General features: G+C 40.4%; 1 protein-coding gene across 1 annotated transcript; it reads right to left on the reverse strand.

Moving 5' to 3' along the window:
* Positions 1-1773: 1773 nt before the first annotated feature.
* On the reverse strand, positions 1774-3438 carry LOC145805561 (uncharacterized). The gene is made up of 2 exons (XM_082900722.1): positions 2235-3438; positions 1774-1914 (listed from the first exon to the last, which is right to left on the reverse strand). The coding sequence occupies exons 1-2, from the start codon at positions 2907-2909 to the stop codon at positions 1774-1776; spliced, it is 816 nt and encodes a 271-aa protein (XP_082756848.1). The 5' UTR covers positions 2910-3438.
* Positions 3439-18387: the final 14949 nt, after the last annotated feature.

Genomic DNA, 18387 nt, shown 5'->3' on the forward strand with positions numbered 1-18387 from the left:
TTGCTGGAGTCATATGTGCTAATGGGCTGATATATAACTTACCTACGAAGAGTATTGAGTTTTCATTCATAATGTGGTTTCTTTCATTTTTGAAAATTAATTTTGCCTTTTTTGTAATTAAATTATAAATTAACTTCGGTAACAAAAGCAGCCGTAAATTATATACAGTTACAGTCGCATTCATCCGAACAAGAAACATGCGTAAACAAAACAGTACTAAGTCAGCAGCCACGTCGACATGTTTGATCCATGTTTACATCGACATGTTTGATCCATGTTTACAGTTGGTCCATATTTACATCGTCCAGCAAAAACAATACTGGGGACCCATAATTAACATCCATATTGAAATCAAAGAATAAAAAATTAGTTAAAGTCCTATTGCCACCCAAATTAGTGGCGTACTGGCAGCCCATTCCCATCACTGGCCTAGCTTGTGGCATTGCTCATATGAAGGCAGTCCCGGTACTCTGCGATCTTTGCATTATTGACATCCATAACGATGTCAACCAACAACTTATGACGCACAGAGGGAGCGAACTTTGTCCACAAAAATCGTAAGACAAATCAGTTAAAATTGGAGGACGTACGAGGAAGGATTTGATTGACAAATGGAAATTAAGCGGTAGAATGTACCTTGTGTGGACCGGGGCTTAAATCAGGTTGCTGCATGAATTTGATGACGAACATCCCACAGTCAAACGTGCTACAAAAATAATTTCACATTAAAGTTGTCGTCAATACGTAATAGGTTCATTAAGTCAGTCATGCAGCTTAGACATTAATGTGAGGGAGGGATTGTGGATTACTCATCCAGTTGTTGTACTGGCCTCTCGTCTAACATGCAGCGGTGGAAGGTACGCACGTCTGTAACATAATCATTTCCAAAGTGTAGTTGCAGCAAGTCGTGCATAGTTTCAACCTGTTCCACAAGGTTGAAGTTGGTTTACGTAAAGGATGTTCAAGTTTTTTGTAGTGTTCAGAAATGCACCAGAAGGACATACCAAAATTTTAGCTGCATTTAGCTTCCTTTTGTTCGGTCGGTTGGATGGGACTGAGTCGAATAGGTAGGCTACACGGTCCACCATATCAATTTTAACGCACAACCAATGCACTCCTCTGTAATTGAAAGGCACGTAAATCTACACGAAAACACAACGGCAGACCTTGTTTAGAGGCCATGCAAACATGTAATGGCTTTCATATTTTCGTTTTAATATAACGGGATGAACATTGATATTACCCTCTGGCATGCATCAATCGCACCAGTGTATCTGTCATGTCCGAAAAATGATGTGACGATATGTTCATGGTCCAGAGGTTGCATATCTTTATTTAGAATCATAGTCTGCATGTGTAATGCGTAAAGGTCATTGACGGAAACATTTGTCAAAATATGTCATACACAATACACAACGTAGCTTTAAACACTTACTTACCGACAGATATACGGGAAAGAACCAATCAGTGTGCCTCCCGTCATTGTGTAAATCCCTCTGTCGATTAGTCAATTGCACCACCACCAAGTTGATTGGCTGGAACATTGTATGCAAGACACAAGGCAAGTTGATTAGAAAGGTTTCTGAGTTAGGGGTACTGAAAAACGCAGATTCATATTTGTGCAGCCAACACTTACAGTGTCGGATAGCCACGACCCTGGTTTGAGCGTGCGCATGTCACGCCGGGTGCCAACTTCACATGCCCGTCCATGAAGATTCATGGAAACAACAATGTCCCTACAAGCAATAAATGATCCTTAGAACGATAGTTATTTCACAGTGGACTGTCATTGAAAATTTGCAAGTAGTAAATGAAATAATACATTTCATTTTTGCTATCGTCAAATACATAGTGAAGAAGTTTTTGTTCCTCCGCCGATAACAACCCTTCGCTGTCCAACATCGTCAACGAGTCCTACAAAAATAAACAGCCAACTAACAGTACACATTTCATAAAAGTATTGAAGCTTATATTACAAGGTCTGTAGTCATAAAAAAAACGTGAAATGATGTAAAAACTGTGAGCCCCAGAGTTTTCCCAACTTGTGATGTTTGGTGCGGAGTTTGTTAGAAATGTGTACTAACATATGGCAGCAGTCATAACTGCAAACATGCAATTCTTTGACAACTAGTACAATACAACACAGATGATTGTAAAATTACTGATTCACATTATTGATGTGGGCATGAATTGGGTATTCACAACTTGTGGGGCATTAAAGGCAGTATTTGTACCTTGTTCACGTTGTCCACACCATCAACATCCACAGGTGAACTGCTGTCGTCAACTCCACTATTTGTTTTGCTATCGATGCACAATTGCATATCCCCGACCTCAGTGGCTTGAACTCCACTTCCGCACATTTTTCCTTTTCCTTTTCCTTTTCGTCTTCCCTTTGCACTTCTTCTAACGATTCCAGTTGCTCCCAATGGTTTGCCAAGCTTAGTAGGAGAAGTATGCACATCGCACGCCACGTTCTTCACGCCCACTGACTGAAGGTCAGGACTGTATTTATCTTCAGTTTCATATGTTTCCCCTGACTGAAGGCCTCCCTTCTTGTTGTTGTCGCCACCTTCTTCGATGTTCAGCTTGTGCCCATCATGCAAATGACTTTTGTCCCTTGCCAAGGTTCCCTTCAAAATATGTTGTTGGTGATCCACCCCTTGTACATCTGAAATATTACACTCCATTGGGTTAACTTCGTCCGATGGTTTGACCACGCCATCCTCATGCGCCTCGACTCCAACAGCAGGGTCCACACCCTGTTTGGCCACGCCTGCCGGTTGCGGTGTAGAGAATATACCTTCGATGAGGTGGTGTAGCATTTGCTTCAGTTCACGTAAATTGGTTTGTTCAGTGAACGGTTCGTTGCAGCCCAAACTGAAACGTTGAAGCAGTTGCTTCAGCATGTCCTTCAGTTGAGCAACATTGGAGGAGAGGTTAATGATACACACATCATTGCCTTCCACCTAATTATACATACACATTCGTGAACTTAGTCTTACAAACCATCTTCAAATGATGTGGCTCAACTGTGTGAAAATTGCGTAATGCTTGGATGGATTACCTTGTCATTGCGAACAACTTGCTTGCCTTCGAAATGTCGCAACATCTCCATTAAATCTGTTTGGTTGTGGAGAACTTGCTTCATCATTTCCTTCAGTTCACGAATGTCGGACTCCAAATTGCTCATACGGACTTCATTGTACTGTCCTGTTTGTTGGTTCTCGACATGGCATGCATCCATGTCAGCATCATCGGCGTTACTGTAATCAAACTCCACCTAATCATAGAAACGCATAAATGAAGTCTGACATTGTATGTTGAAGACAAGTGGGTCGATGGTGTGAAATGTGCACAGTGGTAGGAGTGCTTACCGCAATTGTTGGGAAATTTTGCTTCCTTCTGATACGTCGCAGCGTCTCCCGTATTTGGGTATCACCCCAATAATGAAGCCGAGGTGTGGACCGCGTCGTAGTCGAGCTCAGACAAACACAATCAAGGTACAACAGCTGTGGACATTAAGGGGCATACCATAATTAAGTTGTTCTTCCCACAGAAATGAACTATATTCAGTAACAATGACATTCATTATTCTCAATTTTGCAGTGGAACGTACATAGCATACCGATTTTGTTGAGGATGCTGTCAACTTTATAGGCACATATCATGCAATGTTTTTTGGGGAAAAAATTGTACAGCACACCAAGGACTTTATTGATGAAACCAAGAAAAAAATTTTATGTACATGTTCCCCTCTTCGCAACGTAGTTTTAATTGGTTCCTCCATTGAGGTTCAGCATACTTTTTGCCCTGTACTCTTTGTTCTTAAATTCATGACGGTAGTCACACAAAATTTATTTCTGCAAGTACCATACTTGGTCAGGAAGAGTGCTGTTTGTCGTACTCACAAAGCAGGTACCATTGTATGTCCCAATCAAGGCCAATTTGTTGAACCATGACAGAACAATGCATGAAACACATGAAGGGGGGAATGGAAAAAAAAATTCAAGGTATTGGCATACCATTAGCAGGAAAACACATCCAGTTGCACCGCGATGACCTTTATACTTGCGAACACCGTTGTGAAGGAATTGCAGTGTCAACTTTGCCCAATTACAAGCTCGCATACGATTCACGTCCTTCACGGCATGAATGAACGATGGCTTCAACCCGGTCATTGTGGTAGGACACAACATGGCCCCCAACACGTACAGCGCAAATTTCCGCCGAAACTCGTCCTCCGCACCAGCAGTCTCGGTCAGATAAAGTCTCAACTTGTTCAAAGGAATGACTCCGTTAACAACTCCAACCTCATCGTAGATATTGGGATATGCTTCCAATGACCCAGCCAACTGCACGTCATCGCCTTCACACCGTATTCCCAATAAAACATTAACTGCCTTACACGTGAGCCTGACTTGACAACCATGGACATTCAATGAACTACTGTCAGGATCGAAGTTCTGTACCAACCATGCGCACAAGTCGTGATCTATACGTGTACACTTCATCCCCATGAGGCCAGCAAACCCAATGTCAATGACTGCCTGCTTTTGTGCTTCGTTGAACCGGTTAACTAGCTCAACAATTGACTTCAATGATATGCGGAGTTGCCTTTTACCCTGCACATTTTTTACCCTTAAATTAATAAAAAAATACAACCAACAATGTCAGCAAAGCAGGACCTAGGCAAATGCATTTACGAAAACATGAAGTACGTAATGACCTTTTCAGACTTCGGTGCACATGGTACTACTTTGGCGTGTTCCTCAGCGCTCGCCTTAGCCATTTCGACAAACCTCTTTTTCTCATCAGAGGGGAGTGCCTTCCACCTTTCCCCAATCTCCTTTCTAGTCTTTAACCAAGAAAATGACAGACGTACAAGACAAGTAACAACTATGAGTCCGAAATTACTGTAACTACAACTTTATGCCAAACGCAATCCGCGTGCATTGTTGCTAATTAAATAAGATTGCAAATACAAATAACAGTTGCAGCAAAAAGTCAGCGACGAAACGTAGCTGGACTTTTACAACGAATTGAAATTTACAAAAACAATAGGAAGGTGACATTATTACATGCTACAATCCTACAAACGCGAAACAATCACAAGCCCACTACGACTATTCAATACAACGTGTGGATAGCAACCCAGCGATGTGTTTCCATCATACTGTATTATAGAGAATACAGATTTCAACACTCACCATTTTTCGTCGAGTGTTGTCTGGCCCTTGCATTTCCTTGAATTGTTGCTGGCTGCATGCAAGCATCGTCAAGCTTATCATCACTAAATGTGAAATATGAATACATATATATATATATGCAAGTTTTTATGTCACGCTGGCCCTGAAATCGGCATAAGACAGCTTTCGTACATCCGGGACTGAATCGACACCAAGTTAAACATTTTCAGACATGCGGAACAAAACCAATTTGAAACATCACAAACTGAACTTCGACGAGGCGCGTAATTTCAGTACGAAATATGTAATTCCAGATTGTCAAAATAAAGAACTAGTACCTGTAACAAATGAATGGTGCAACTGGCCGCTTTCGACAAGAGCCAGCGATAGTGTCAGACATTTGGATATGTTGTTCGGCAATTGTCTTCAATCTTTTCCTTCCCCTTATGAAAGAGCAAATCATACAAATTAGATTGAAGGGAAAATTACAGGGGTGGTGTACACATTTTGTCCGTCGTCTAATTTCGATCGATGCACTTTAAACTACCTAAATTGTGACAGTCCATTTCAAATTTCGTGGACATTTTCGGTCAAATTGCTAATGCCGTTTGTCATTTTTAAAACAAAGATTGTAATGTCAATTGATTCAGATTATGTAAGTTCAGTAAAGTTATAAGTTGACTACAACAAAAAATACAGTTGCCACGTATATGCATATTTTCTGATACAAAACAGTGAAGAGTTGAAATCAAATGGACGTAATTGAAACAAAAGTTCAAAATTGATGGTGCAAAGCGAGGCCATTCAAAATTTGTGCAAAACAAATAACACAAACACAAAAGTACAAGGGCTGCTGTAAGAATTGATCCGGAAAAAAATCAGCGTATTCCTTGGTGATGGATTTCGTTTGTTTACAAACATATGTACCAAACCAATTGGTAGCAAGTCTTTAAGGAGAAAACTAACATTGTTGGTGCGAGGTGACCAATATCCATCAGATGCAATGACGACAACTCCTGCAAAGTATTGCAATCAATATTTACAGGAACACAAACAAACGGCTGCAACATGTGGCTGTTAACCTTAAAATTTTGCGTAAACACAGACAACAACACGCAGAATTTCCCAACACATACAGATTTTGAAACAGACAAAAGAAAGGGCACACATGGAAATTTTGCATTTCTTTCACACAGCTTACAATTAAAACAATTATGTGTACAAGCGATAAATGCATAATTTCACAAATATTCAAGAGGAAGGACTACATTGTGTTTTTCATTTAGGGCTGAAGGACTACACGCACATACTTTTATGAAGGCCCGCCTACAAATGACAAAGAAGCAACTGAACTATTTCATGACGGGGTTAAACAATCAGGACACGATTCTTCTGTGACAGAAATTGGTGCTCATCCTAGGCACAAAAACCAGATGTAACCCCATCCATCAAGTTGAGGGCTTCAATTTCCTACTGAGCAACTTGGTTGCAGAGAATCGAGGTGGCTGCATCGTGGCCCGTGCTCCATTACCTTTGGGTGGTCAGACAGTGGGCAGATCAGAGAAGAATACTTTTCTGTGGTTGACGTGTCTGTAGGTGAAATCTTTAGGAGGGATCTCAACTGTGCGTGCACATACAGTGTGCTCCCATCGTAGGTGATGTTCAACTGCTTAACGAAGTTGTTCAGTTCTTCAACTTCACGAACTGTCGTAAGGGTGAGGTGAAGAAATTCAGAGAAGTCAACAAGCCCAGGCAATTCACGAAGAAAATCTAATTTGTAGAAATGGACAACCTTGCCTGTCATTGCACGCAACTTTTGAATGACGGTTACCTTTCTGTTGAAGTTATCATCTTGCATATATATACAGCAGTTACATTTGAAGAGGAAGGTAGCTGTCATTCATGAGTTGCGGGCTGGTTGAACTTCATTGAGCGTAGAAATGAAATGCGTACTCTCATTTGTCTTTTTTATGACCTTCGTGCAGAATGAGAATGGATGGGTACGTTAGTAATATTTTTTGGCAGGCAGTGGCAGTCTTGCTTGTTTCATTGTCGCATACAATTGATGAAACTTGTTTGTCAACCACAGAAAAGTATTCTTCTCTGATCTGCCCACTGTCTGAGCACCCGAAGGTAATGGAGCACGGGCCAGGATGCAGCCACCTCGATTCTCTGCAACCAAGTTGCTCAGTAGGAAATTGAAGCCCTCAACTTGATGGCTGGCCTTGCCAACAACTTAAGCGGCCGGAGAGTGCGTGCACACTGTATGTGCACGCACAGTTTAGATCCCTCCTAAAGAGTTCACCTACAGACACGTCAACCACGGAAACAGAGGGCATTGACGATGCCCGGATGGACCACATCTTAGAAAAGTTGGATATTAGACAAGGACTGAAGGCAAACTTCTTCCTTAATCTGTTAGGGTTCTCCGACTCAGATGGGGAGAAGGTATTGGTTTTCAGCCATCGTCTCCGGCCACTTAAGTTGTTGGCAAGGCCAGCCATCAAGTTGAGGGCTTCAATTTCCTACTGAGCAACTTGGTTGCAGAGAATCGAGGTGGCTGCATCGTGGCCCGTGCTCCATTACCTTTGGGTGGTCAGACAGTGGGCACGATGCAGCCACCTCGATTCTCTGCAACCAAGTTGCTCAGTAGGAAATTGAAGCCCTCAACTTGATGGTTGGCCTAGCCAACAACTTAAGTGGCCGGAGACGATGGCTGAAAACCAATACCTTCTCCCCACCTGAGTCGGAGAACCCTAACAGATTAAGGAAGAAGTTTGCCTTCAGTCCTTGTCTAATATCCAACTTTTCTAAGATGTGGTCCATCCGGGCATCGTCAATGCCCTCTGTTTCCGTGGTTGACGTGTCTGTAGGTGAACTCTTTAGGAGGGATCTAAACTGTGCGTGCACATACAGTGTGCACGCACTCTCCGGCCGCTTTTGTTGGCAAGGCCAGCCATCAAGTTGAGGGCTTCAATTTCCTACTGAGCAACTTGGTTGCAGAGAATCGAGGTGGCTGCATCCTGGCCCGTGCTCCATTACCTTCGGGTGCTCAGACAGTGGGCAGATCAGAGAAGAATACTTTTCTGTGGTTGACAAACAAGTTTCATCAATTGTATGCGACAATGAAACAAGCAAGACTGCCACTGCCTGCCAAAAAATATTACTAACGTACCCATCCATTCTCATTCTGCACGAAGGTCATAAAAAAGACAAATGAGAGTACGCATTTCATTTCTACGCTCAATGAAGTTCAACCAGCCCGCAACTCATGAATGACAGCTACCTTCCTCTTCAAATGTAACTGCTGTATATATATGCAAGATGATAACTTCAACAGAAAGGTAACCGTCATTCAAAAGTTGCGTGCAATGACAGGCAAGGTTGTCCATTTCTACAAATTAGATTTTCTTCGTGAATTGCCTGGGCTTGTTGACTTCTCTGAATTTCTTCACCTCACCCTTACGACAGTTCGTGAAGTTGAAGAACTGAACAACTTCGTTAAGCAGTTGAACATCACTTGCGATGGGAGCACACTGTATGTGCACGCACAGTTGAGATCCCTCCTAAAGATTTCACCTACAGACACGTCAACCACAGAAACAGAGGGCATTGACGATGCCCGGATGGACCACATCTTAGAAAAGTTGGATATTAGACAAGGACTGAAGGCAAACTTCTTCCTTAATCTGTTAGGGTTCTCCGACTCAGGTGGGGAGAAGGTATTGGTTTTCAGCCATCGTCTCCGGCCACTTAAGTTGTTGGAAAGGCTAGCCATGAAAGTGAATGCTTCAACTCTTGATTCAGAATTGGGTGTGGGAACGAATAGCTCTCTACAAAATTTGGAAATCGTCATCCTCATTTCAACTCTTTCAATTGGCTTTCCTATGTTTTAAGTTGAATACCGTCAACTATGCATGAACTTCAGCACTGAAAGAAAGAGTTGTTTACTGTGTTACACGGACTCGGGTACGGGTCCCAGGTGCGGTATGCATGTACAGGTCCGACTCATTATATCTTAACCCTACATTCAATGGTACACGGTGTGGGGAAAAAATATCATATTTTTAATCTAATATGTGCCATAAAATGGTACTATATGTAACTCACGGTGTCAAAATCACATTTATAGTAATTTCACAATAATTTGCACATATAATAATTGTGTTTTATACAATTATATAAGAAGTGTCCGTTGAAAAGTATCCGACACATATCCCATACCCTTGTCCGACTCTCAGGTGTCCGACACGGGTATTTGATCTATTTTGAAGAGTCCGTGTACCACAGATTGTTTCTAAACATAAGTTCCGGCAATATAAAATCACCGAGTACAGCAAAATTTAAAGCACAATTCAACCGAGTGTGCTACCTGTTGCGGAAACAAGATTAGTCATTGTTTGTTTATCGAGTTTCTTATTTTTGCTTTTTTGGCTACTCGAAAAGAAAAAAAAAAATTTGTTTTTCCCGTGCCAACATTACACAAATTTCTTTTAAAGTCTTCTTTCGTTATATATAACCCAACATAACAAGTTCGCCATGTAAATGCAGAACACCTTTTATTCTTGTTGCTAACTACTATCATACCTATGTTCAACTTGCAGCACTGATAGCAGAGGGAAGACTTCCTATTCGGAAGGGAGAAAATACAAAAAATCGAGTACAGAACAGTTCCTATTGGGTTCATTTCGGTTAGCAGAGGGAAGAGTTCCTATTCGAATAGCACAAAATACCAAAATGGAGTACAGAACAGTTCCTATTGGGTCGATTTCGGGTTGGGTGTGAAGGTATATGCGAATGATAGAAGACAAACAAGGAGACAGATAATGTACCAGCACGAAATAAAGGAAATACCAACCGGATCAGACGAACCGACGGTGGTGCTCGATTAACCCTTGCGGTTGTGCTCCACCGACAAAAATCAACTCAAAAAAAGTATTTACGCATCCACTTCCATGGCTAGCCTTCCCAAGAACTTAAGCTCAGCACTCAAATATTGTTCTCTGTAAAACCCTACAGCTACGGGGAAATGGAACAATGGAGAGACGGGCAGACAGAAAGACAAACAAAGAGAGAGGTCCGAGATGGAAGAGAGACGGACGGGCCGACGGAACTTACACCTCTTCTGAACACTTCGGCAATTTTTTAAGTTTTATACTTGTTCTGACAACCTACACCTTTTAATGAAAACTGACATCATTTATAAATTAATTTTCTTCATAAAAGTTACACCTTGGAACTTTATCTTTACATTACATTAATTTTCTTAGTAAAAGTTACACCTTGGATCTTTTCCAAAAACGAAACATTCAGCTTTAATTCGGATTGGTCTTCTTTGGGAACTTATATCTTTTGTAAAAACGAAACATTCAGCTTCGATGGTTGCTCTTATTTGGGAACTTGTACCTTTTGTAAAAAATCACAAAGTTTACAACTATTCCTAAAGTTTACACCTTTCCTAAAAATTTACACCTCCTCTCGGAAATATTTACAACTTCTTGAAAAATGACACATTTTGTGGAAAAACCTTTTTCGTAAAATTTACACTTATTATTTCAAGTTACACCTTTAGTGAAAAACAAAACTTACATCTTTTCTATGGTCATTTACACCTTCTACGGACAAACATACACCATATTTGAAAAGGTTATACCTTTTGTCAAATAATTTCTTGGTGTGTTTGGTAACGTTTACGTTTTCAGTTTATATTTACAAAAAATTTATAAACTAGTTTTTGTTTATTTTTTGAAAAACATAAACTACAAACGCGTTTCGTAATTGACAAAATGTTTTAAAAAAATTTAAAATATAAAAAAGAGTGAGAAATGGCGAGTGGTGGCAAGTGGCAGCGGAAGACGGTGGTGGAAAGTGGTGACGGTGCGTGGTGGGTGGTGGTGGTGGTGGTGGTGGGTGGGTGATGGTGGCAGGTGGTAGCGAGTGGGTGGTGGTGGTGGTGGTGGTGGTGACGGGTGGTGGGTGGTGGTAGCGGGTAGGTGACGGGTGGTGGTGGTGAGTGGATGGGTAACGGTGACGGGTGGTGGGTGGTAGCAAGTGGGTGGTGGTGGCAGGTGGGTGGCGGATGGCGGGTGGTGGTAGGTGCTAGGTGGTGGCGAGTGGTGATGGTGGGTGGGTGGGTGGGTGGGTGGGTGACAGCGGCGGGTGGTGGGTAGTAACGAATAGGTGGTGGTGGTGATGGTGGCGGGTGGTGGTGGCAGGTGGGTGGCGGATAGCGAGTGGTGGCGGGTGGTGATGGTGGGTGGGTGGGTGACGGTGGCGGGTGGTGGTGGCGGCGGGTGGTGGTGGCATGTGGGTGGCGGATGGCGGGTGGTGGTGGGTGGTGGCGGGTAGGTGACGGATGGTGGTGGTGGTGGTGGTGGTGGTGGTGGTGGGTGACGGTGGCGGGTGATAGGTGGTAACGACTGGGTGGTGGTGGTGGTGGTGGCAGGTGGGTGATAGGTGATGGTGGTGGTGGGTGGTGGGTAGTGGTGGTGGCAGGTGAGTGGCAGGTGGTGGTGGGTGGCTAGTGGTGGCAGGTGGTGGTGGCAGGTGGGTGGTGGCAAGTAGGTGGTGGTGGCGAGCGGTGGATGGTAATGGCAAGTGGTGGGTGGTGGCGGTTGGATGGCAGGTGGGTGGTGGGTGGTGGGCAGTAGTGGTGGTGGTGGGGGTGGGGGTGGGGGTGGGGGTGGGTGGTGGTGGCGGAGGCGGAAGACGGTGGTGGAAAATGGTGGCGGGTGGTGGCTAGTGTTGGGTGGTAAAAAAAAAAAAACTGAAAGCTCAAAATGGAAACACATTTTTTGTGTTTTTATTTTTTGGCCAAATTTATAAACTGAGACCACTGATTTATAAATCAAAAATTTTGCCAAACAAGTTTTTATTTGAGTTTTTTAAATTTTTGTAAATATAAACAGAAATTTTACTCCTTCTGTGTTTACGAATATTTTGAAATGAACGCTTTGTTACTCCATTTGTGGTTTTGAACACTTTGAAATGTTACTCCTTCATACTTTTCGTGAAAATACTTACACCATTTTTGAAAAGTTACTCCTTTAAGTTTGTGAGCGGCAACTTAAAGCTTCGTCAAAAGTCACTTATAGCATTTGTGATAAAAAAAACAAAAAATTTACACATTTAGCTTGTGCTTACACCTTTTCGTGGCAGGGCTTACACCATTTTTGAAAAGTTACTCCTTTTGTGTAAGAATTTTTTTCATAACATTTATACTTTAACTTCCAACTTACACCTTTTGTGAAACCCCAACTTAAAGCTTTATTCGGAAGTCACTTACACCTTTTGGGAAAAAAAAAATCATCAAATTTACACCTTTTTCTTAAGCTTACACCTTTTCGAGAAAATACTTACACCATTTTTGAAAACGTACTCCTTTTGTGTAAGAATTTTTGGCATAACATTTATACTTTTTCTTCCAACTTACACCTTCTGTGAAAGATTGTATAAGCACAGAGTAAATGTTATGACAAAAATTCTTACACAAAAGGAGTACATTTTCAAAAATGGTGTAACTATCTTCCCAAAAAGGTGTAAGCTTAAGAAAAAGGTGTAAATTTCATTAATTTTGTTTTTCACAAAAGGTATAAGTGACTTCCGAAGATGCTTTAACTTGGTCTTTCACAAAAGGTGTAAGTTGGAAGAAAAAGTATAAGTGACTTCCGAAGATGCTTTAACTTGGTCTTTCACAAAAGGTGTAAGTTGGAAGAAAAAGTATAAGTGTTATGCCAAAAATTCTTACACAAAAGGAGTACCTTTTCAAAAATGGTGTAAATATGTTCCCAAAAAGGTGTAAGCTTAAGCAAAATGTCTAAATTTTATGAATTTTTTTTTTCACAAATGGTATAAGTGACTTCCGACGAAGCTCTAAGTTGGGCTTTCCCATAAGGTGTAAGTTCGAAGACAAAGTATAAATGTTATGCCAAAAGTTATTACACCAACTGAGTAACTTTTGAAAAATGGTGTAAGCACTTCCACGAAAAGGTGAAAGCTTAAGGAAAATGTGTAAATTTGATGAATTTTTTTTTCCACAAAAGGTGTAACTTCGGAGCAAAAGTATAAATCTTATGAAAAAAATTGTTACACAAAAGGTTTAAGTTGGGCTTTCACAAACGGTGTAAGTTCGAAGAAAAAGTATAAATCTTATGCCACAAAGAAATGTCAGTAACTTCGCAAAACGTCTAAGTTCGGTTTTTTCCCCCGAAAACCTGTAAGTTCCTAAAATCGAATCACACTGTATTTGTCTTGTTTAGATAATGGCAATGTGAGAGAGAAGGGCATTTCAGAGGGCTTGGCCTTTCTCCCAGTAGAACTCTGTTTCATACAAGACGAGTCTGGGAAGGATTCCAATAGCGACTCCGAGTCCAAATCCAACCAAGTATGTCAATGTAAAAGAGAACCGTTGATAGACTGAGGTCAACAGACATAGAGACCTAGATGGACACTTATCGACAGAGGGACCGAAATCGACAGAGATCGACAGAGAAGAGACCCACGCTGGAGACAGACCGAGATAAACAGGGATCGACAGAGACAGACCGACATCGACACAGAGAGTCCAAGATCGATAGGCAATCTTTCAAAAAATCTTTGCTTTGCGGCGGCGGTGCAAGTGGAGTTGCCGATCTCAGAAGGCTGTGAGGACCGGAGCCCACCGACGCTTGGGTGGTCAGCGGGGGTCACGAACCCTTTGATTTGTTCAGTGGTTGTCTCAATTGGGTTTATGAACACTTCGAAATGTTACTCCTTTTGTGTTTACTACTTTGAGATGAACATATGTTACTCCTTCTGTGTTTACGAACATTTTGAAATGAACCCTTTGTTACTCCTTTTCTGGTTATCAACACTTTGAAAAGTTACTCCTTCGTTAATATATTTACACCATTTTGGAAAAGTTACTCCTTTTGTGTAAGAATTGTTGGCATAAGATTTATACTTTTTCTTCGAACTGACAGTTTTTCTGAAAGCCGAACTTAAACCTATTTCGGAAGTCACTTATACCTTTTGTGAAAAAAAAAATTCATTAATTTTGCACCTTTTGCTTATGCTTACACTTTTTCCTGAAAATACTTACACAATTTTTGAAAAGTTACTCCTTTTGTGTAAGAATTTTTGGCATAACATTTATACTTTTGGGCTTATATACTCTTTCACAGAAGGTGTAAGTTTGAAGAAAAAGTATAAATCTTATGAGAAAAATTATTTCATAAAGGAGTAACTTTTCAAGAAAAATATAAGCAGTTTCATGAAAAGGTATAAGCCGATGCAAAAGGTGTAAATTTGATGAATTTATTTTTTCACAAAAGGTATAACTGACTTGCGAAAAAACTTTAAGTTGGGCATCCACAAAGGTGTAAGTTCGAAGAAAAGCTATAAAAGTTATGCCAAATATTTTTACAGAAAAGGAGTAACTTTTTAAAATAAATATATGCACTTCCACGAAAAGGTATAAGTGACTTGCGAAAAAGGTTTAAGTTGGCCTTCCACAAACGGTGTAAGTTCGAAAAAAGGTATAAATCCTATGCCAAAAATTCTTATACAAAAGGAGTAACTTTTCAAAAAAAATTATAAGCACTTCCACGAAAAGGTATAAGTTTCGGCAAAAGGTGTAAATTTGATGATTTTATTTTTCCACAAACGGTATAACTGAATTCCGAAAAACCTTTAAGTTGGGCTTCCACAAAAGGTGTAAGTTCGAAGAAAAGGTATAAATCTTATGCCAAAAATTCTTACACAGAAGGAGTAACTTTTCGAAAAATATATAAGCACTTCCACGAAAGGTGTAAGCTTAACCAAAAGGTGTATATTTGATGAATTTATCTTCTCACAAAAGGTATAAGTGACTTCCGAAAAGGGTTTAAGTTGGCCTTTCACAAACGGTGTAAGTTCGAAGAAAAGATATAAATCTTATGCCAAAAATTCTTACACAAAAGGAGTAACTTTTCCAAAAAAATATAAGCACTTCCACGAAAAGGTATAAGCTTAAGCAAAAGGTGTAAATTTGATGAATTTATTTTTTCAGAAATGGTATAACTGACTTCCACAAAAGCTTTAAGTTGGACTTTCACAAAAGGTGTAAGTTCGGAGAAAACGTATAGATCTATGCCACAAAGAGATGTAAGTAACTTCGCAAAACGTCCAAGTTCCGTTTTTTTTGTAAGTTCCTAAAATCCAATCACACTGTATTTGTCTTGTTCAGATAATGGCAATGTGAGAGACAAGGGCGTTTCGGAGGGCTTGGCCTTTGTCCCAGTAGAACTCCGTTTCAGAGAAGACGAGTCTGTGAGGGCTTGGAATAGCGACTCCGACCCCAAATCCAACCAAGTATGTCAATGTAAAAGAGAACCGTTTTTAATATAGCGCAACGGACAGAGAGAGAGAGAGAGAGATAGACTGAGATCGACAGACATAGAGACCTACATGGACACTGATCGACAGAGGGACCGAGATCGACAGAGATCGACAGAGAAGAGACCCACATGGACACCGACAGACCAAGATCGCTGGAGACAGACCGAGATAAACAGGGATCGACAGAGAGAGACCGACATCGACACAGAGAGACCAAGATCGATAGCCAATCTTTCAAAAAACCTTTGATTTGCGGCGGCGGTGCCAGTGGAGGTGCCGATCTCAGAAGGCTGTGAGCACCGGAGCCCACCGACGCTTGTGTGGTCAGCGGTGGTGACGACCCTTTCATTTGTTCAGTGGTTGTCTCAATTGGGTTTATGAACACTTCGAAATGTTACTCCTTCTGTGTTTACTACTCTGAGATGAACATATGTTACTCCTTCTGTGTTTACGAACATTTTGAAATGAACCCTTTGTTACTCCTTTTCTGGTTATCAACGCTTTGAAATGTTACTCCTTCATACTTTTCGTGAAAATGTTTACACCATTTTTGAAATGTTACTGCTTTTGTGTAAGAATTGTTGGCATGAGATTTATACTTTTTCTTCGAACTTACACCTTTTGTGAAAGGCCAACTTAAACCTATTTCGGAAGTCACTTATACCTTTTGTGGAAAAAAAAAATCATCAAATTTACACCTTTTTCTTAACCTTATACCTTTTCGTGGAAGTGCTTATATTTTTTTTTAAAAGTTACTCCTTTTGTGTAAGAATTTTTGGCATCAAGTTTATACTTTTCTGGTTATATACTCTTTCACAAGAGGTGTAAGTTTGAAAAAAAGTATAAATCTTATGACAAAAATTATTTCACAAAAGGAGTAACTTTTCAAAAAAAATATAAGCACTTCCACGAGAGGGTCAAAATGTGTAAATTTGATGAATTTATCTTTTCACAAAAGGTATAAGTGACTTCAGACAAAGCTTTAAGTTGGCCTTCCACAAACGGTGTAAGTTCGAACAAAAGGTATAAAAGTTATGCCAAAAATTGTTACACAAAAGGAGTAACTTTTCAAAAAATTATAAGCACTTCCACGAAAAGGTATAAGCTTAAGCAAAAGGTGTAAATTTGATGAATTTATCTTTTCACAAAAGGTATAATTGACTTCCGAAAAAGGTTTAAGTTGGCCTTACACAAACGGTGTAAGTTCGAAGAAAAGGTATAAATCTTATGCCAAAAATTCTTACACAAAAGGAGTAACTTTTCAAAAAAAATATAAGCACTTCCACGAAAAGGTATAAGCTTAGGCAAAAGGTGTAAATTTGATGAATTTATTTTTTCACAAAGGGTATAACTGACTTCCGAAAAACCTTTAAGTTGGGCTTCCACAAAAGGTGTAAGTTCGAAGAAAAGGTATAAATCTTATGCCAAAAATTCTTACACAGAAGGAGTAACTTTTCGAAAAATATATAAGCACTTCCACGAAAGGTGTAAGCTTAACCAAAAGGTGTATATTTGATGAATTTATCTTCTCACAAAAGGTATAAGTGACTTCCGAAAAGGGTTTAAGTTGGCCTTTCACAAACGGTGTAAGTTCGAAGAAAAGATATAAATCTTATGCCAAAAATTCTTACACAAAAGGAGTAACTTTTCCAAAAAAATATAAGCACTTCCACGAAAAGGTATAAGCTTAAGCAAAAGGTGTAAATTTCATGAATTTATTTTTTCAGAAATGGTATAACTGACTTCCAAAAAAGCTTTAAGTTGGACTTTCACAAAAGGTGTAAGTTCGGAGAAAACGTATAGATCTATGCCACAAAGAGATGTAAGTAACTTCGCAAAACGTCCAAGTTCCGTTTTTTTTGTAAGTTCCTAAAATCCAATCACACTGTATTTGTCTTGTTCAGATAATGACAATGTGAGAGACAAGGGCGTTTCGGAGGGCTTGGCCTTTGTCCCAGTAGAACTCCGTTTCAGAGAAGACGAGTCTGTGAGGGCTTGGAATAGCGACTCCGACCCCAAATCCAACCAAGTATGTCAATGTAAAAGAGAACCGTTTTTAATATAGCGCAACGGACAGAGAGAGAGAGAGAGAGAGATAGACTGAGATCGACAGACATAGAGACCTAGATGGACACTGATCGACAGAGGGACCGAGATCGACAGAGATCGACAGAGAAGAGACCCACATGGACACCGACAGACCAAGATCGCTGGAGACAGACCGAGATAAACAGGGATCGACAGAGAGAGACCGACATCGACACAGAGAGACCAAGATCGATAGCCAATCTTTCAAAAAACCTTTGATTTGCGGCGGCGGTGCCAGTGGAGGTGCCGATCTCAGAAGGCTGTGAGCACCGGAGCCCACCGACGCTTGGGTGGTCAGCGGTGGTCACGACCCTTTGATTTGTTCAGTGGTTGTCTCAATTGGGTTTATGAACACTTCGAAATGTTACTCCTTCTGTGTTTACTACTCTGAGATGAACATATGTTACTCCTTCTGTGTTTACGAACATTTTGAAATGAACCCTTTGTTACTCCTTTTCTGGTTATCAACGCTTTGAAATGTTACTCCTTCATACTTTTCGTGAAAATGTTTACACCATTTTTGAAAAGTTACTGCTTTTGTGTAAGAATTGTTGGCATGAGATTTATACTTTTTCTTCGAACTTACACCTTTTGTGAAAGGCCAACTTAAACCTATTTCGGAAGTCACTTATACCTTTTGTGGAAAAAAAAATTCATCAAATTTACACCTTTTTCTTAACCTTATTCCTTTTCGTGGTAGTGCTTATATTTTTTTTTAAAAGTTACTCCTTTTGTGTAAGAATTTGTGGCATCA

Source organism: Camellia sinensis, chromosome 13 (assembly GCF_055761805.1).
Source record: "Camellia sinensis isolate YWXY chromosome 13, ASM5576180v1, whole genome shotgun sequence".
Taxonomy (NCBI): Eukaryota; Viridiplantae; Streptophyta; class Magnoliopsida; order Ericales; family Theaceae; genus Camellia; species Camellia sinensis.